The following is an 18975-nucleotide window of genomic DNA, read 5'->3' on the forward strand; positions in this document are numbered from 1 at the left end:
TGGCAAGTGAGTGGTGTTGATGAAGGCAAGCTCAGGGATTGTGGTACACGGTGAACACCGGCACCACAAACGTGGTCAAGGACCGACAGGCAATGGCGGCCATCCTCCAATCGATGCTGCTAGAGTATGTCCAGGGATTGTTTAAGGCAACTTGCCATCCTCAGCTACACAGCCAAGGAGGCTATCACCAAATATCTGCACGTCGTCACGTCTTCGTACACATAGTCGCCCTGTGCCCCTGTCCATCAAGACATTGATTGACATGGACACACTCACGATTGAGGACGTGACTAGGTAGCTCAAGGTGACAGAAGACTGATGTGCAGTGCCAGTACAAGCAGCCACGGACGGAGATGGTGACGCATCTGGCTCTGGATTTGGGGCTGTCCTCCATCAAGGTGCAGGGGATCAAAGTGCAGAGGCATTGGCTTTCTTCAGCCAGCCATTCGCAGCTCGCCACCTCAAACTTACTGCATATGAGCATGAACTGATCAGGTTAGTACAAACGATGCGGCATTGGAAGTCCTACTTATGGTGATGGCGATTCGTGTTACGCACTAACCATTATAGGGTAAGTTTGGTACCACTTTGCAAGCTGCCAAACACCCCCGGCCACTCTGCTTCGATATCAAAGCTCCATGATTTCCACTGAGAATGAGTGCGATGAGGGAGGCGAAGCTGAAAATACCAGCTTTGCCTTGCTTCGCGACGCTCCCGTGGGACCTCGTGCGGCCATTGTCCAGTTTGCCTTGAGTGCATCGTTGCGCGCAAGGCCAGCAAAGGAGCGGAACACGGCGACGGTGCAGGGCCGGAATTGGATGGAGTCAACAAAAGTGGACCGGAGTACCCAAGCACGGGGCCGGCAGCGTAGGGCCAGAGTGCAGCGAAGTCACTAGGGTGGGGTTGGGGGCGTAGTCATGGACAGAGCAGCACGCAGAGTGGCGCGATGAGCGTGGGCGGAGTGGAGGTGGTGCAGTACGCGATAGCGAGGCAAAGAGGTGGCGCAACACATGGAGTGGCGAGATGGGCGAGGGCGAGGGTTGTGCCCCGGTCATGGGATGAACGAAGCCGAAACAAAAGACAATGGATGAAGAAAATAAGGGAATACGGAGAGGGAGGAAAGAAATAATATAGAAAGAAAAAATAAGAAAAAGAAAAGAATAAGGGTATTATGGACATTTACCTCTTTTTATCTACCATGAGAAGCTATTCTGTCAAACATTCTACCACAGCTTCAACTCCACTAGTGAAGCTGCTCATGGAGCCAAAGCTGGAAAAAACTGCTCCACCGGTGAAGCAAAGCTGTCCAAACAGGCCTTAGTCTAAATTTATGCTCGATAAGCACCTTTCTACAGTTCCACAGCATCAATGGATGAGCAATGGCTTCAGCTTTACTGTTGAATACCCGACCACGCCAGCTCTGGACAGCCATTCAAGCTCTACTTCAACATCCGCGACTTCCAAACATTGCTAGCCATGTCACAACTCCATCTGCGCATCATCAATGCTGAAGACGGCTGGCGTGAAGCTAAAGATAACCACAGCCTTCCATTCTCAAACGAATGACCAGTCTGAGGTGGTGAACCAGACCATTGCCATGTACTTGTGGTGCATCACCGGTGACCGGTTGCAGGCTTGGCTGGTCCAAGCACAGCAACACACAAAGCACTATTATGACGGACATCACCACGAGTTAGTTTGTAGTCGGAGCTTGGGTGTGTCTGCGCGTGTTGAACAAACAAGCACACACCCTGGTGGAGCACAAGGCCTCCCAGCTTGGTCCATGATACGCAGGTCCTTTCCATGTCTCGGAGCGCATTAGCAAGGTTGCCTATCGTCTCGCACTTCCAGAGCGCCCGCATCAAAGGCGTCTTCCATGTCAGCGTCCTCAAGCCCTTCCACGGCACTGCGCCTGCTGCTGCACCACCCCTTCTGCCAATAGAGCATGGCAGGATACTTCCAACACCTGAATGTGTGCTTCGGGCTGCAGTTTCCGGTGGCATATGGCAATGCAATGGGACGGAACTGGAGCTGATGAAGACACTTGGGAACCATTGCAACAATGCCATGACTCCTAACTTGCCTTTCAACTCGACGACGAGCTGTTCTTGGAGCGGGACAGAGATGTTATGACCAGGCTGGGCTACAGCAGGAAGAAAAGAAAGAACCGCACGCCTGGCGATGCAGGCGCACCCACGATCGTGTGTGTGTGTGTGTGTATTAGATCCCCTGAACGGGTTAGTCAGGAGGTTAGGCAAGAACAACCTTAGTTGTTGCCCTTGCTTTAGGCTCAGTTCGGTTGCTTGTGTTCCTGTTATGACTGGAGGAAGCCCATTAGTGGCTAGAAGCAGGCGCAGGGAATTAGGGGCTTGGCCCAATTTATTCATTATTTATTATTTATTTAATTCCTATTATCAGCGAGGAGAGAGCTGTATAAACAGATGTAAGACACTTGTGTTAACTAAGCAAGCGCAAACAGATTGCTCGGCTTCCTTTAGGGAGCTGGGAGTCCCCCAGAACCCTAGCCGCCCCCTTCCCTCTTCCCTGCACGCGACCATGGCGCCCAAGAGCCGTCGCGCACCTCCAGAGTCCAGCCTCGTCCTCCTCCCTCTCACTCCTACAGCCTGCGACCATGCATCGGTAGGGATCGTATTCCTATCAATCTGGTATCAGCGATCTCTGGTTTGATCATGTTAGTCCTCCACCAAATTCCACCCATCCGCCGCCGCCGCAATCCCAACCCCTGCTGCCCTCTTCTTCACGCGCACTGCTGTCCCAGGCATCAGGCGTGCTACGGCCCCACGCGTCGGATGCGTCAGCCTCAAGCGCGTTGGCGTCCTCCGGGGCGCTCACGCCCTCGGCCCCGGCACCCTCATCCTCCGCCGCCCTCGCCCTCACCCCGAAGCAGATGACGGCGGCGATCCTATGTCGGGACCACGTAGCAGATCCAGTTCCCGCCGTCGCCCTTGCTGCTCCCGACTTGGCTCACTGGTTCGTTGGAAACCATCTACACGTCGACTAGCTCCCAGCTGCACCTTCCGCCGTTTTCGACCACTGGGGCTGTCATGACGCATGGCGGCACCCTGGCCTCGGGCGTCCTCTACGGCAGGGTGGACGGCATGTACAGCCCCCTGCTCCATGGCGGCAGCCTGATGCCGAGGTTCTCCACCGCGTCATACCCGCTGGACAGCATGGGCGCGGCGCCTTCGGCCGCCACACAGCACCCGCCGCCACCCAAGTTCTACAAATTGGAGTTCACCTACGATGGCTCCGTGACCCCTGAATTGGCTCAACTAGTGTGACCAGTTCTTCCAGGGTCAGTGTACGCTTGCCACCGACCGTATCTAGCTCGCCTCCTACCATCTCCGGGGGATGGCCCAAACCTAGTACTATGCCGTCGAGCAAGACGAGGGCATGCCGCCATGGGAGCGCTTCAAGGAGCTGGGCCAGCTGCCGTTTGTTTCCACTGTGCAGGAGTTCGCCGATCAGTTCCAGGTGGTGGCGTGCCACGCCCAGGACATATCCACGCGTCTGCGGGCCAAGCTCTTCATCAGTGGCCTCTCGAATCATATCCGAGTGGACGTGGAGATACGCGACCCCCTGAACCTACAGACGGCCATGTACTACGCCCGGGCGTTCGAGCGTCAAGCGGCTGCCATGCAGTCGGCCTAGGGTCCGCCTCCACCTACTTGTGCATGTGGCAGCCCCGGTGGGACAAGCCCCTGCGACGGCCAACACGGGCCCCATGGCGCATCCGTTTTGCCGTCTCACATCGGTGGAGCAGCTAGAGCATCGTCGTCAAGGATTGTGCTACAACTATAACAAACCCTACATCCCGGGCATGTTCGCCAGCGTCTCTTCTACCTAGAGTACAAGGACTACATCGAGTAGGACGCCGCACCAGCTAACGTCGAGGGCGCGGCCATACCACCGGAGGAGCCAGCCGCACAAGAGCATGCGGCTGCTAACGCTCTCATCGTGTCCCTCTTTGCACTTGCAGGTATTCGAACGGAGAACACGATGCTATTGCCAGTGACGGTCAAGGGGAGCGTCTCTTGGCCCTGCTCGATACCGGCTCCACCCATAACTTCCTCCAGAGCGCAACCATGCGGTGTCTAGGGCTTACGCCCACCGGGGAGAAGCAGCTCCACGTCACTGTCGCCATCAGCGATCACCTGCACCGTGAGGGCATCGACTTGGGGGCGAAGACTTCTCCATCACCAGCGTCGGCCTTGACTTGGGCTATTTTGACATTATCCTCACCGTTGACTAGATGCGGACCTTGGAGACCACCCTCTGGGACTTCGAGGCCATGACTCTAGCCTTCTGGCGCAAGAGTCGCCGCATCCTTTAAAAGGGCGGGGGCGGCTCTGACTTCGCCGCACCCCAGCAGCACATGGCGGTGACCGTCATCAACCCCCTGTAGCCCTTGCTAGACTGCCTCCTTTAGCAGCACGACGCCATTCTCGAGGAGCCGCATGGCCTCCCACCAGCCCGTCCGTACAACCACCACATCCACCTCCTACCAGACACCGCTCCCGACGCCATTGTGGTGCTTAGCTGGTGCTATGGGCCTGCGTGCCCTTGGCCTTGGTCACAGTAACATGCTTGGTTAGATTAGCCTTTCTTGTCCTGTTCGGTCTAGGCTCAGAGGCTCAGAGTGTTCCTTCTTTTCTAGTTAGTCTCCTTAACTTGTATTTCTCACCCCTCGTGGCTCGGTTCGCAGTGAGGTGGTGATCTTTGTATGGGACCAGTTTTCTCCTCTCTTAATACAAAGGTACACAGGTCTCCTGCATATTCGAGAAAAAATAAGTATTTTGTGCTGGATAGTCTGACAAAGCCCAATCACCCATCCCATTCTCATTTTTCTCCTTCACTTTTTTCTTATTTGCATACATAAGATTATGAATAAATATAAATCCATAATGGTCACTGAAATGCTCCTGTACCGAAATGTTCCATCCCAGATGCAAAACCAGAATTGAATTAACAACTACCGCTCACACATGTTAAAATAAAATTTAAAAAGCCTTGATGTTGTCAAATAAAATTTTGGGCTTAAGAATTACCTGCATTAATTTTGCACCCTTGTCGCTTTCAAACTTCTCCGGGTTAAGTGCTGCATAAATCATCAGCAAGCGCAACTTATTTTCACGACTTACAACCTGCATTGAGTCAACAAATCTGAATATAACATTTGAAGAAGTCCAATATGTCAGCTTATGTAGTTCAAATATAAATTTACCAATTGTGTTCTCAAAAAGTTGATTAGTTCTTTTGTTCCAGCATCACCAAACACAAGATCTTGCTCTAGTTGTCCAACATCCCGAAGACATTGTTCCCGTATTATGTTATTGAGTTTTCCTGCAATCTGTATAAAATTAAGTGACAGAAATACAACATAGAATCATTCTGTACATGCTTCATGTAATGAACAAAAATATACATATGTAGGACACTTATTAAGCAAAGAGTAAAACACACCAGAGGTCCATTAACTTGATGGACCTAGATGAAACCCCATCACAAGTTCATGGACCTCTGGTGCATCTTACTCTAAAGGCAAATAAGAGTTTAGTAAGCATAACACTTTTAACCAAAATGATAATAAGTCAAAAGTAATAAGTTGTTTAACTGCTTCAGGAAACACACCAAACAAAAGAATATATTGGATTTACATTTGAGAAAAAGAAATTATAGTTCTTTTTAGAAATAACTATTTAGATGTTGTGACCCTAAAGAAGGGAGTGCATTTTAAATTGGATGTCTATTACATACCAACATTCTTTTAGATGAACTTATTTTCAGGGCAGGAGACAGATAAAATCATAAAGTTTTTACTCAGAAGAAAGAAACAGAGCATTTGAAAAGATGGCCATAATATCAGAATAGGAAAAAAAAAAGAGGATCTTTATCAATCCATTTAATCCCATGTCTGACTTATGAGCAATGTAGTGCAACACTAGACAAGCAACAGTGCACAGCTTAAAGTTTGTTGCAGACAATATAAAACCAACCTCAACATGCAGGGAAAGCTTATCAATTTGATCATTGTACTGTGGAAGAGCCTGAACCATTTTTTGTAAATCTCTTGTAGATAATTCCCCACCGGTTCTGGTGATAAAAAAGAGAAATGCAATCAACCCTAAACTCAAATCAACACTGAAACAAGAAGTTAAGAACATAACTAACAAACATGTTTGTATGTCGGCATTGTAGAATGATAGAGAGATTGGGGAAACACCACACACTCATCATGGGTGGGTGACCTTCATATATAGCCAATATGGCTGAGTGTACATGCAATACATGGCAGGTGCTAATCATACTAAATATAGCCTTGCCTAATATACACTTGTCTAATCATACTAAATATAGCATTGCCTCATATACACCTGTCTTAGTATACACTTGCCTAATGTATATATCTATCACCTGCCCTCAGTCAAAGCGTCAGGATTCTGGATGCAGAAATCGGCAGACCCTTGGTCATGATATCAGCAAACTGATATTTTGACGGCACATGGAGAACACGGACTTCACCGAGAGCCACCTTCTCATGGACAAAATGGATGTCGATCTGAATGTGCTTGGTACGGCGGTGGTAGACCGGATTGGCTGTCATGTAAACAACGTTGACGTTGTCACAGTAGACAATGGTAGCGGTGGCAAATTTCAAGGGAACAAGCCAAGTATGACTACATGAGCAACAGGCCGGTACTCGGCCTCCGCACCAGACCAGAACACTGTGGGTTTGCGTTTGGAGGACCAGGACACCAGCCTATCGTAGAGGAAGACACAGAAGCCTGATGTGGAGTGGCGGGAGCCTAGGCACCCTGCCCAGTTAGCGTCGGAGTATGCAATCAGTTTGTCGATAGGCCCAGTGCCGATGTGGAGGCCAGCCGACAGTGTGCCCTTCACGTACCGAAGGATGCGCTTGATCAACGTGAGATGAGCTTTGCGCGGTTCATGTATGAAGAGGCACACCTGCTGCACAGCTTACACCAGGTCGGGGCGAGTGAGCGTCAAGTACTAGAGAGAGCTGATGAGACCCCGGTACGTGGCCGGGTCGTCGATGGGAGCGCACTCCGAGGCAGAGAGCTTGGCACAAGAGTCAATGGGTGTCGACGTCGAGTGACACTCGGCCATGCCTGCCTTCTGAAGAAGATCCACCACGTATTGCTGTTGGCTAAGGAAGAGCCTGTTGGAGGAGCAAGTGACGGAGATCCCCAAGAAGTGATGGAGCTCGCCAAGGTTTGTCATGGCAAACTCAGAGTGAAGTCGGTCGATGATTCGGCGGAGTAGGTCAGCCGAGGAAGCCATGAGGACGATGTCATCGACGTACAACAGCAAGTAGGCATGGGTACCGCCCTAAGTAAGACAAAGAGGGAGGTTTCGGTGGCAGAGGTGACAAAGCTGAGCTGTCGAATGTACGTGGCAAAACACTGGTGCCACGCGGGAGGGGCTTGCTTGAGGCCATAGAGGGAGCGCTAAAGGAGACAGACGGCGCCAGGGCGCACCGGGACGACGAAGCCTGGGGGCTGCTGACAGTAGACCGTCTCATGTAGGTGACTATGAAGAAAGGCATTCTTCATGTCCAGCTAGTGGATGGGCCACTATCGAGATGTAGTGATCCTGAGGACAACCTGAATGGTGGCAGGCTTGACGACGGGGTGAATGTCTCGTCGTAGTCGATGTTGTAGCGTTGGGTGAAGCCGCGGATGACCCAGCGAGCCTTGTGACGACCCAGTGTCGTCGAAGTGGAACTGGTGTCAGAAGATCCACTTGTCGGTGACCACGTTGGCACCAGGAGGCCGAGAAACGAGTCGCCACGTGTTGTTGTCGACGAGAGCCTAGTACTCCTCAGCCATAGTCGCGTGCCACTAGAGGTCAGCAAGGGCCCTCTATAGTCACGAGGAAGAGGCGAGGCAGTAGAGGCGGCGGCGATGTGAGTAGCCGGTGGGAAGCCGTAACGATCAACAGGCTTCAGTGAGCTTGTCGGGAAGTCCGTCACAAGCCGGCTCGAGGTAGGAGGCGGCGGAGGAGGTGGAGGTGGCGTAGAGGTCGGCACAGGATCCAGCTGTACTGGAACAGCGGACACTGGCGGGGAAACCTCCACAGCCGGTGTATAGGGCAGTGCAAGGTCCGGCTCAGGAGCCGGTGCAGGAGTATCGAGACACCGCCAAGCGTATACTAGTAGAGGTGGAGGGCCGGGTGGTGCAGGACCAGCCGAGGCAGTGGCACCAGCCGGGGCAGCAGCAAGGACCGGGCCAATCTATAGAATTGCGGGGTCCTCAACGAGCTCCTCCAAGTGAGCTCAGTGGCGGTGCTGCTCAGTGGCTGCTGGCGACGGTGCAACCGCAGGGGGCAAGGTGGCAGTGGTGCGGGGCACCGACGTGGCAGGACCTGTCATAAGAAAATCCAGGGAGCTCAGAAGCACACTGATGGGGTCAGTACAGAACGGAAAATTCGTCTCGTCGAAGACAACATGACGAGAGATGATGATTCGTCTAGTTGTGAGGTCGAGACACCGATAACCCTTGTGTGACGAAGGATATCCAAGAAAGACAGTGGAACGAGGGGCCAGCTTCAAGTGGCAGTGAGGTTGGGATAGCGAAGGCAACCGAAGACTCGGAGAATGGTATAGTCTGGGGGCTGCTGGCAGAGTTGCTCATAGGGAACGCTATTTTGAAAGGCTGAGCAAGGGCGCCTATTGAGAAGATATGTGGCTGTGGCTAGTGCCTCTACCCACTATTTAGGTGGCATGTGAGCGTGGATGAGCAGTGTGCGGCATATGTCATTTAGAGAACAGATGATACTCAGCCTTGCCGTTTTGAGGGGAGGTATAAGGACAGGAGAGAGTCGTAAGTGGATGCCGCTGGAGGCAAAGAAGGTCGCGAGGACATTATTAACGAACTCAGTGTCGTTGTCCGCCTGAACAGCCTTGACAGGAAGGCTGAACTGTGTTGGACGAAAGCGCAGAAATTAATGATGCGTGGAGCTACCTTGGACTTGTGAACTAGGGGGAAAGTCCAGCAAAAGTGGGTGAAGTCAACGAGGATGACAAGGTAGTATTGTGCACCAGAAATACTAGCGACCGGGGATGTCCTAACATCACAGTGTATAAGCTCAAATGGTAAAGAGGAAACTGAACTGGAATTTCCAAAAGGCAATCGTACATGCTTGCCAAGTTGACACGAGTGGCGCAGAGTACGAGCTGATTTATTACATGAAATGGAATTATTTTGTCTAAGCAAATGAAGGGTAGCAGCTCGGATGACCAAGATGATGATGCCATAGGGTGGTGGAGATGGAAAGGCTAGCATGTGGTGTGGCAGGGACGGTGTAAAGGCCATCAGAGCTATTGGAGCGAAGAATCACGCGTATGGTTTGCAGGTCCTTGACAGAAAAACCAAACGCGTCAAATTCGATAGTGCAATGGTTGTCACGAGTGAATTGGCAAACTGAGACTAAGTTGCGCACTAGTGAGGGGACAGCTAGAACATTGCGAAGCGAAAAGGGGGACGCGTGGCCTGGTAATGTAGAAGTGTCGGTGCAAGAAACGGGAAGATGATGACCGTTGCCAACGGTGATGGACGAGATAGAAGAGGGTTGACGAGAGAGGAGTATACCATCCAAGTTGTGCATGTGGGAGGTGGCGCCAGAGTTCATGACCCATCCAAAGTTCTAGAGCGCCATCTGGTTCAAGGCGGCGATGAGGCCGGCCTAATCCCACACTGGAGTGGATGGAGATGCCGGAGGTGTAGCGAAGACGGTGTGGGCCTGCGAGCGTGCACCCATGAGGCCCAGGCCGTCGTGAGGGTGCCTGCCGCCAGGGCTGGTGCCCTGCTGCCAGCCCCCAGAGCTAGTGCCCTGCTGCCAGCCGCGGCCTGGTGGAGCGCCGCCCTGGGAGGCCAAGGGGATGTAGCAGAACCATGGTCCCATGGGGCGGTTGCCCCCGTTCTACCAGCCAGCACCGTTGCCCTGGCTGTGCCACCCACCCTGTTTCTTGCCGCCCTTGCCTTTCTTGCCGCCCCTAGGGCCCTTGGGAGGAGCGCCAGTGACGACACCAGATAAGGAGCGGCACACTAGGGAGGTGCAGGTGGAGCCAGAGGCCACCACGGCAGAGGCAGTCGTGGTCTTTTCGTTGTTAGCGAGGCGCAGCTCTTTGAGGGAGAGCATCTCGTGCGCCCTGGAGAAGGATGGCAGTTTGCCAGAGTTGGCGATGTCGTCGGCGGTGGCAGTGTAGCCATGGAGGAGACTGAGGACAAGCTAGGAGTCCTCGATGGTGTGGCCGACGTCTCGAAGAGCGGCGACCTTGATCTTGAAGCGCTGGCAGTACTCGTCGATCGTCGAGTCGCCGGTAGTGGTGCAACAGGCCCATATCATTTCTTAAACAGTTCTACCATATTACAACATGTTGTAAGACAGTTTTTCTCAGCAGCTCTGAACTTGGCAAGCTAATTGGGTTTGAGGATTCAGGCCATAGGTTCACCATGGCCCTGAGCTTAGCAGAAAGCCAGGGAGCACGGCAGGCCAGCAGTGAGCAGTGGTGGTGGCACTGAAGGCATGGGCTGACCTATCCAGGACCATGTTCAAAATCTGTACATTTTTCAAGGAGCATAAAAATATGTATTTTTAAGTTTTCAAGTGCCATGCATCAAATAAGCTCACATAAGATGAATTAAAGTGCAATATATCACGTTTCACATCAGGAGTGTAACCTATCAAAATTTCTTGAATTGTGTCACAAACAGATTTCTAATCGACATGAAAAATAGTATTTGAACAACTAGCAGAGAGAGATAACTATGCACAGAAATGAATTATTGAACGCATTTCACCATGGGAATATCATGTGGATGGCATTACCTTTACACAAACCGGAATGCTGCCAACACAAGTCCAGTTACCACAATGATTATTTATGATATACACAGTATGATCAATCCAGGATAGAAATGTTATGAATAGCACTTGTATTCATTATGAGGGCTCTAGGGCCAAATATATACATGTGCAAGTATTAGCAAATATGGACAAACCCCCTTATACAATGGAAAAGTGCATAGAGAACATATGCATCTAATAAGCAATATCAACTATCTATTGTAGACAAATCTTAAACCCAATGTTACTTGGCAGAAAAGGGGAGTAAGTGTCTGCAGAAAACTGGCCCACATCTAATATCCAGTTAGTGCTCATTGCAGTATGAGAAAATCAGAATGGAAAAGAACAGGAGAACACATCTTAGCTAATAAAGATTTATCGTAGGTATAATAATACTCAGGTTGAAACAACAAACCGTGCTTGGTGCAATTGTGCAGCTTTGTTCTTTGAAATGAAGTTAGTCATTTTATCATGTAGTCTCTCACTTGCCTGCAACAGTCATGGTTAAACAGGCAATTGTTGAATACATGAACCAAGTAAGAAGGTAGATTAAGGAATAATCTTACATCTGCTATATGTGCATGCCTAAGCTCAAGCCAGACAGGGTCATGATCTTCTAACAGAACCTCCTTTTTTTCAGTTGCCGACCCATTTTTAGTTGGAACCTTTATTTCAGTCAAAGAAAATAATCAATTAGTATCAACAGAGGCAATAGAACAGAACACAGTTTTAAAACATCAGCAAGTGTGTTTATATGCTCACCTCATGAACATACTTATTGCCATCCATACAAAGCAGATCATGGCACATAGCATCATAAGTCCATTCATGAATAATTGGCGCAATCTGAAGTACCAAAGAAACAAAGTGGTATAAAAATTTTGTACACCATTCACTCAATGTAGAAGCAGAATAAAGGTTAAACCACAGATATGTTCAACACATACCTGATCCAATGAACGGTCTACTATAAGTAATTCACATGTTTCTGTTTGAGGAAATTCAGGTACTGTCGTTTTATATTTCGCAAGACAATTCCATACACTAGCAGCAAGTTTTGTGGGGATCAAGTCTCGTAGTGTTGTCATTGTAGAAGCATCAATCGTCTTGGCAACACGGTAGTGTACACGAGGGAATTCCTGTAGTGTATAGAAAAATACATTTCCATAAATTTTAAGTCAATAGTTAGTTGGGACCAAGTTGCACACAGGTCAATCCCTGAGATGCTTTGGAGGAAGTGGATGGGAGCATAAAAAAATAACAATCATAACAAAGTTTTTTTTTCTGGAATACGCAGGAGAGCTGCGTATCATTGCATTAAGATAGAAGAGAAAAAAGGGGCATAAAAGCCGAAGTACAAAACAGGTTCAACACCACCCCATACTCACACCAACACACGCAAAGGAACACTAAACACAAAAACCACCCTACAAAAACAACCACTCCAGAAAAAGCCCTAGACAAAGAAAGACGACCAAAAAACACTACAAAATGCCTCTAACCACCATTGCGAACAGCAACCAGACTTCTAAGTCTTCTGAGGCCTTTGGCACCGGCCAAAATCCAGAGATCAACCTCCTCACTTGCAAGGAGAAGGGCACGACTCAGATTGGGCGAGATGCCATTGAAAACCCTGTCGTTCCTTCCTTTCCAAAGAATCCAAGCACCCAAAGAAACCAGCGAGTTGAAGCCTTGTTTAACTTCCTTGTTGAAAAAGCTGCCGGCCTGAAGCCACCAATCAAAGAAATTTGTCGAGTCTGGTTGAGGACCTATGTCAGGAAGTCCAAAACGACAGAGCAGCAGGTGCCAAAACTGTCGCAAAACAACACAGGAACATAAGAGATGCTGGATAGATTCGTCCTCCTGATCACAAAACAAAGAGGGCAATGCTCAGGTTGTGGGAGACCCCGTCTGGCCAGCCTATCTGCCGTCCAGCACCTGTTATGAACCACCAGCCAAAGGAAGAATTTACACTTCCTGGGAGCCCAGCTGCCCCAAATCAGCCTGCAGGGTTCGAACAAGATAGCACCATTGAAGAAGGCCCTATACGCTGATTTAGTAGAAAAATCTCCAGAAGCTTCAAATTTCCACTTGTGCTTATCAGTCACTTCAGGTTGCAGAACCACTTCCTGAACCATCTCCCAAATTTCCAAATATTCAGCCAGAACTGTAACAGTGTGGTGCCCTTGGATATCATGAACCCAAGTGTTGTCCCGAAGCACATCATCGACCATACGATTTTTTGCACGCCTTTTGGGAACACAAGCAAAAAGATGGGGGGCCAGCAGCTCGATAGACTTCCCATTGAGCCACCTGTCCGTCCAGAACTTGGTCTGAGACCCGCTGCCAACAGTGGTGGTCAAAGCCATGGAAAAGAGGGCTTGGGCGTTTTTATTTATTGACATAGGGAAGGCAGCCCAAGGCTTGTTGGGTTCAGTTTTCTCCAACCACAACCAACGGACCCTGAGGGCCCATCCAAAATACTGCAAGTCCAAAATGCCCAAACCTCCAAGCTCTTTTGGGCGACACACCTTAGGCCAAGTGATCAAATAGTGACCACCATTTAACTCCTTCCGGCCTCTCCAAAGGAACTTACGTCGAATCTTATCTAGGGCCTTCAAACACTAAGGAGGAAGCGTTGGAGTATAAGGATTAGGCCCATGAGGCCCATGTATGTGACCATATTGCTACCCTTCTAGGGTCAGCCCAATTAATGAAATCATAGTTTACAGCATGGTATCAAGCTAGAGTTTGTCTTCTCCCTCCCTCCCTTCCCAGCCCAGCCGCCGGCCGGCGCGCCGCCGCAGCCGCGGCCATGGCTGCCCCTCCTCCACAACCAGCCGGCGCGGGCGCGCCGCACTTGGCAAAGCCATGCATGAGACTAATTGGGCGGAAATCTTTCACCAAATTTGCATTATCCTTTTTGGTGATGAGGGTTATAAGGGCTGAGTTAAGAAGAGGGAAATTCCTGAAATTCCCACGCTGCAGATTACAAATGGCTGCCATAATATCCCCCTTAATTATAGGCCAACACGACTTATAAAAACGCCTAGTGTAGCCATCAGGCCCCGGGGCCTTGTCCAAAGGGAGACCCTTAATAGTAGCCCACACCTCAGCCTCAGTAATCGGCAATTCCAGATCAGCCAGGTCACAATGGCCCAAATCTAATTCGTCTTGATTAATGGTAACGTCACGCTGGGCACAGGAACCAAGCAACTGATTCTAGAAATCAAAAATAGCCCCAGCCTTATCTTCATGATTGGTCAGCACCTGATCCTCTGACACTATTTTGGCTATGAAATTTTTTCTCTTACCATGACGAGCATGAGAGTGAAAAAGGGCTGTGTTAGCATCACCATCTCTTAGCCAGTTAATCCTCGACCTGATCCGAGAGATCGTTCGTTGCAAAGAACTAAGTGCAAGCGAGTGCTTCTTCAAGGAGTGTAGCAGCCAAAGTTCAACATCAGAAAGCTGACGTGAATCCTGAGCAATTTCCAACTGATGGATTACCTCCCTAGCCAGACATAACTGAGAATTAATGTGACCAATGTTTTTTTGACTCCAGCTCTGTAGGGATCGCGTTAAAGTTTTTAACTTTAAAGAGAGAGTCTCCAGAGGACAGCTACAAGCCTCCACTGAGTTCCAGGCCTGGGAAACAGTCTCATGGAAACCATCCAAACGAGGCCAAAATGGAGCAAAGTGAAATCTAGCAACGGAGGCCGGTCGTCCGGGGGGAGGCTCCTTGAAAGCCTCAGCCGAACCCACCAACGGAGGCCCATCAATCAGCCCCATCTCAACCACAGAAACAGGCCCAGCAGATGAAAGTAACAACCCATCTTTTAATACAATAGAATCGGGTGCAGCCGAAGGGGAAGGCCCATCATCAAACATCACATTATTCCAAGCACCAGGAGCATCCTCCTTCCCCCCATCCGCTTCAGAGCACAAGCGAGTAGGCGAATAGACAGCAGCCGTCGTCTCCTCGATTTCCTTCATCCCATAAAAGGGGTTAGGAATATCCATGCCAGTTAACACCTCTCCTGGAGCAATACACCCCACAGCCACCTCAGGCCCTTGCGCCACATCAATGGCCGCAGCAACCACGGGCCCTTGTGCCCCATCAAAGGAGGTGGCGCCTGGGAGCTCCCGCACCTGGGCAGCAGCCTCCAAACCTGCGGGTGCCACCAGCGAGCCCTTGGCCGCAGCCAAGGAATGGGCTTCAATGGTATCCCCACATGAGGGCCCTCCCAGCCTCCTCTCAAGCACGTGCGGACCAACCAGGCCAACAGCGCCCATGGAAGGAGGCTCCAGATCGGGCGCTGGAGAGGAAGCGTGACGGCGCCGACGTCGTGAAAACTCATCGCCATCATCCTGGTCGGCTGGTCGATCCTGGTCGACCTAGGACCGACCAGGCGATTAATCGCGATTAATCAGCGACCAGGTCGATTAATCGACCCTGGTCGTCCCCCTGGTCGTCCCTGGTCGTCCAGGCATATCAGCTGGTCGACCTATATATATAGCTCTATATATACATTATATTATACACAATAAAGGAAGCATCAAGACTGCATTACTGTAAACCAACATTCCTCTTCATCTTCAACTCTTTTTTAATGTAAACCAACATCTCTTTCTTAACAATTTCTGGAGAACTGGGACAACCAACAGCATCTCCATACCCCCCACATATCTGCCCAGTCAAAAAAGCCCAAAAACAGAGCACACAACCTGGTCGTCCATGTCCTAATCGGACGATTAATCGCGATAAGTGGACGACTAATCGGACGACCAGGTTTCTGGTCGACCTGGTCGGGTCGGACCTCCTAATCGAGCACTCCTGACCGACCAGGACGATTAATCGCGATTAATCGCGATTAATCGGACGACCTGAAAACATTGATACTCGGCAGTTCTGGTTCTCTCTACTCCAAACACTTTGGTATCCATCCTTTTTCCCCACAGCCTACAGATTCATCCTTTGATTTGTGGTGGGAAAGATCAAGCAATGCTAATGCTGGGTTAACAAAGAAACGTTTCAACTCTCTTGTAATCCTAGGAGCCTGGACCTTGTGGAATCATCGTAATGGTTGTGTATTTGATGGGGCTGCTCCCAACTTGGCTGCTGCTTTGAGTTTTGCTTTGGAGGAGCGTCGGTTGTGGGCTTTAGCTGGGGCTCGGGGGCTATCTCTCTTGGCACCCCCACCCCACCCCCCAGTGTAACCTAGGGATAATCTAGCTCTGGTGGCCTTCTATGTTCCCATAGGCGTGTGTGTAAGTTTTCTGTATTTTGGAGTGGTGTGGTATGTACTGTACGGGGTTTCTTCCCCTTTTCTCTTCTTAATATAATGAAGCACAGTTCTCCTGCATTTTCAAGAAAAAAAAAAGTAAAAGTGTATGTGGGTTGGGTCAGGTCACCACAGGAGCTGGCTAATAATGATCAGGTTAGTCCCCCGGGACTGTTGCCTATTACCTAGCCTTAGGTCTCTCTATAAGATGCATTTTCAATACAGATGCATATTCATCTACTTTCAGTGACCCCAGAAAAAATTAAGACCCAGGGTTTGCCTTTGTCCCTAACCAATTGACCACCAAACCTCATGGGCTGTCAATCATATTTTGTTATTAAATTTAAGGTCAGGCATTTGGTTAGGGCAGAGGGCTAATGAAACAACCCAACCCACCTATTTCCCTAACTTCTGGTCCATCTTTCTCACAGTAGACACTTCTGGTCATGTATCAGAAAACAAAATGTACAAGATTCAAGCAACACAAGCTTTCATAAGTATGCATACCCTCATTGATGCAAATACTGTAGATATACGAGTAGCCATTGTGTTCAGACAAGCATTATACTTGTGAGATCCTTCTGCATTTTCACTAAAAAGTTCTTCCAATGCCCTCTCATGGTCAGTTGTGAAACCCTGCACGCAATCACCAAAGCTGAGTGAGGAACCCTACTCATGCAATTACAGAAGTTATCAAGTATATCCCTAATATTAAAAGCAATAGACTTTCTTTTCCATCGCTTCTAGAAACTGTTAGAGTATGAGTATTTAGGCCCATGAGGATAGGCCCATGTATAGCATCCATATTGCCACCCTGGTTAGGGTTGGCCCAAGTTAAGAAAAACCTAATTCTAACATGGTATCAGCAGCCTAGGACCTGCCTGCCCACCCAGGCGCCGCCGCCACTGCCTGCCGTGCCGCCGCCGGCAGCCATGGCCGGCCAGCCACCTCCTCCCCTCCTACCTCATACCTCCACTCCTTCCCTCCCCTCCCCTCCCCACCTCGAAAAGGGCGCAAATCGCGCGCACGCCCGCCGCCGCTGCCGCTCCTCCCAGCAGCGCAGCTGTCGACCTGGCCGCGGACGTGGCTCCTGCAGGCGCGGACACACGCGCGGAGGACCCCACGCCGGATGCGGGCGCAGCGGACAACTACGCCAGGGCCACCGCCACCGCGTCGTACGCGCCCGATGCGGGCGCAGAGGCCGCCGCTGCCACCTATGCCAGGGCCGCCGCAGCCACCGTCGCAGCGGGCCTTGGCATGCCCCCCGACGCGGCTCCTCTGCCCAGAGGGGCAGCTGCGGCCGCTGTGCTCCCTGCTCAGGCCGCGGTCGTGGCTGCTCCGCCCATGGGGGTGGGCCTTGCTCTGGCTGCGGCTCGCTACCCCACTCCGCCTCCGCCGCCTCCATCCAACCTCTACGGCGGCCCCGCCCACGCCGCCGCCCTCGTCGCTGCCCGGGCCGCGGCTGCGGAGGCCAGGCCCACGTGCGTGAGGCCGCCTTCACTTGGGAGCGCGAGCGCGATGCAGCCAATGCCCTGGCCCGTCAGATCACCTTAGCGGAGCAGCTCCTCGGCGTCCCTGCTTCACCAAACGCCAGGACCACGTCCTCCGGATCCGCCGGTCCCCGCATGTCTCACACCGCAGTCCTCTGGCACGATCCGACCGATTCGTTCGTAGCACAGCTCCACTACCAGGCCGGGGGTGTCCAGAACATCCGCCTCCTCGATCCGATCGTCCTCAAGCCCGAGTTCCCCTCCTACGCCCGCCTAGCCTCCACGACCTCGTCCGCAACACTCCGAGTGCACGCGGGGCCTAGCTGGCGCTCAAGGACCAGTTCTTGGGCAACGCCGAGGCCCGGGCTCTGCGGCTCGACGCGAGTTTCCGTACCTTCGTCCAGGGCGACCTCTCTGTTGGCGAGTTCTGCCGCCAGATGAACGGCATGGCGGACTCTCTCGGTGACCTCGGCTGGCCCGTGGAGGACCGTATCTTGGTCCTCAATGTCTTCAGCGGGCTCAGTGACCGCTACGCCTACCTCCGGACGTGGATCACCCGGCAGCGGCCCTTCCCCACCTTCCTGCAGGTCCGTGACGACCTTGTCATGGAGGAGCTTACTCAGGGCCTCTAGCCTGGGTCCACCTCCGTGCTAGGGTCCTTGTCCTCCTCGACTGCTCTCGCTGCTGCTCCTCCGCCCCGTCCGGCCCCGCCACCACAGTCATCACTTCTTGGTCCTCTCCCCCTCGGGTCGAGCGGGGGTGGGAGGGGCCGTGGCGGGGGACGTGGAGTAGGTCGAGGGGGCAACACGGCGCCGCCTTCTCCACAGGGTGCACCCTGGCCATCCTTCCACAACCCATGGTCAAGGCGCATCTCCATGTGGCCGTTCCAGGCTCCCGGTGGTGAGCCTCTCCCGCCGGCGGTCATGCTCACTGGTGCTTCCCCAGGGTTTCCCTCAGCAACCCCGTGGGCGGCACCTCCAGCGTCTACATGGCCCGGGCCTGCCGGCTGGGACCAGGCGACCTTGGCCAACTCCTTCAGCACCACAAGTGATCACAAGGGGTACCGATGCTACGACCTTACCTCTCATCGAGTCCTCGTCTCTCGCCATGTGGTGTTCGATGAGCCTGTCTTCCCCTTCTCCACCACCACCCCTCCCGCTTCCACCTCGGATGACCTCTCCTCTGTGGTTCCCACTGACCCTGTGGTCGAGCCACCTTTGCCGGTGTTTCCTGCAGGTACTACGTCGTGCCCCAGCTCGCCAGTCGCTCGTGACACCCCGAGGCCGGTACCCTGCCCGGGCCTCGAGGGG

General features: G+C 51.7%; 1 protein-coding gene across 6 annotated transcripts in view; it reads right to left on the minus strand.

Annotated features, from left to right (window-relative positions):
• Nucleotides 1-18975, minus strand: part of LOC8081667 (probable protein transport Sec1a) — a 59280-nt gene that overhangs the window by 21871 nt on the left and 18434 nt on the right. For all 6 annotated transcript variants that reach the window (XR_002452229.1, XR_002452228.1, XM_021459109.1 and 3 more), the window contains 8 exons: nt 16683-16811; nt 11838-12029; nt 11653-11736; nt 11457-11555; nt 11306-11379; nt 6018-6114; nt 5246-5371; nt 5070-5165 (listed from right to left, as the gene is read on the minus strand). Coding sequence is in view for 4 of the 6 variants with exons in the window: in XM_021459109.1 (XP_021314784.1) it covers nt 5070-5165; nt 5246-5371; nt 6018-6114; nt 11306-11379; nt 11457-11555; nt 11653-11736; nt 11838-12029; nt 16683-16811 (897 nt within the window). In the remaining 2 variants the exon portion in view is untranslated. The remainder of the gene's footprint in view (nt 1-5069; nt 5166-5245; nt 5372-6017; nt 6115-11305; nt 11380-11456; nt 11556-11652; nt 11737-11837; nt 12030-16682; nt 16812-18975) is intronic.

The sequence above is a fragment of the Sorghum bicolor genome, chromosome 4 (genome assembly GCF_000003195.3).
Source record: "Sorghum bicolor cultivar BTx623 chromosome 4, Sorghum_bicolor_NCBIv3, whole genome shotgun sequence".
Lineage (NCBI taxonomy): Eukaryota > Viridiplantae > Streptophyta > Magnoliopsida > Poales > Poaceae > Sorghum > Sorghum bicolor.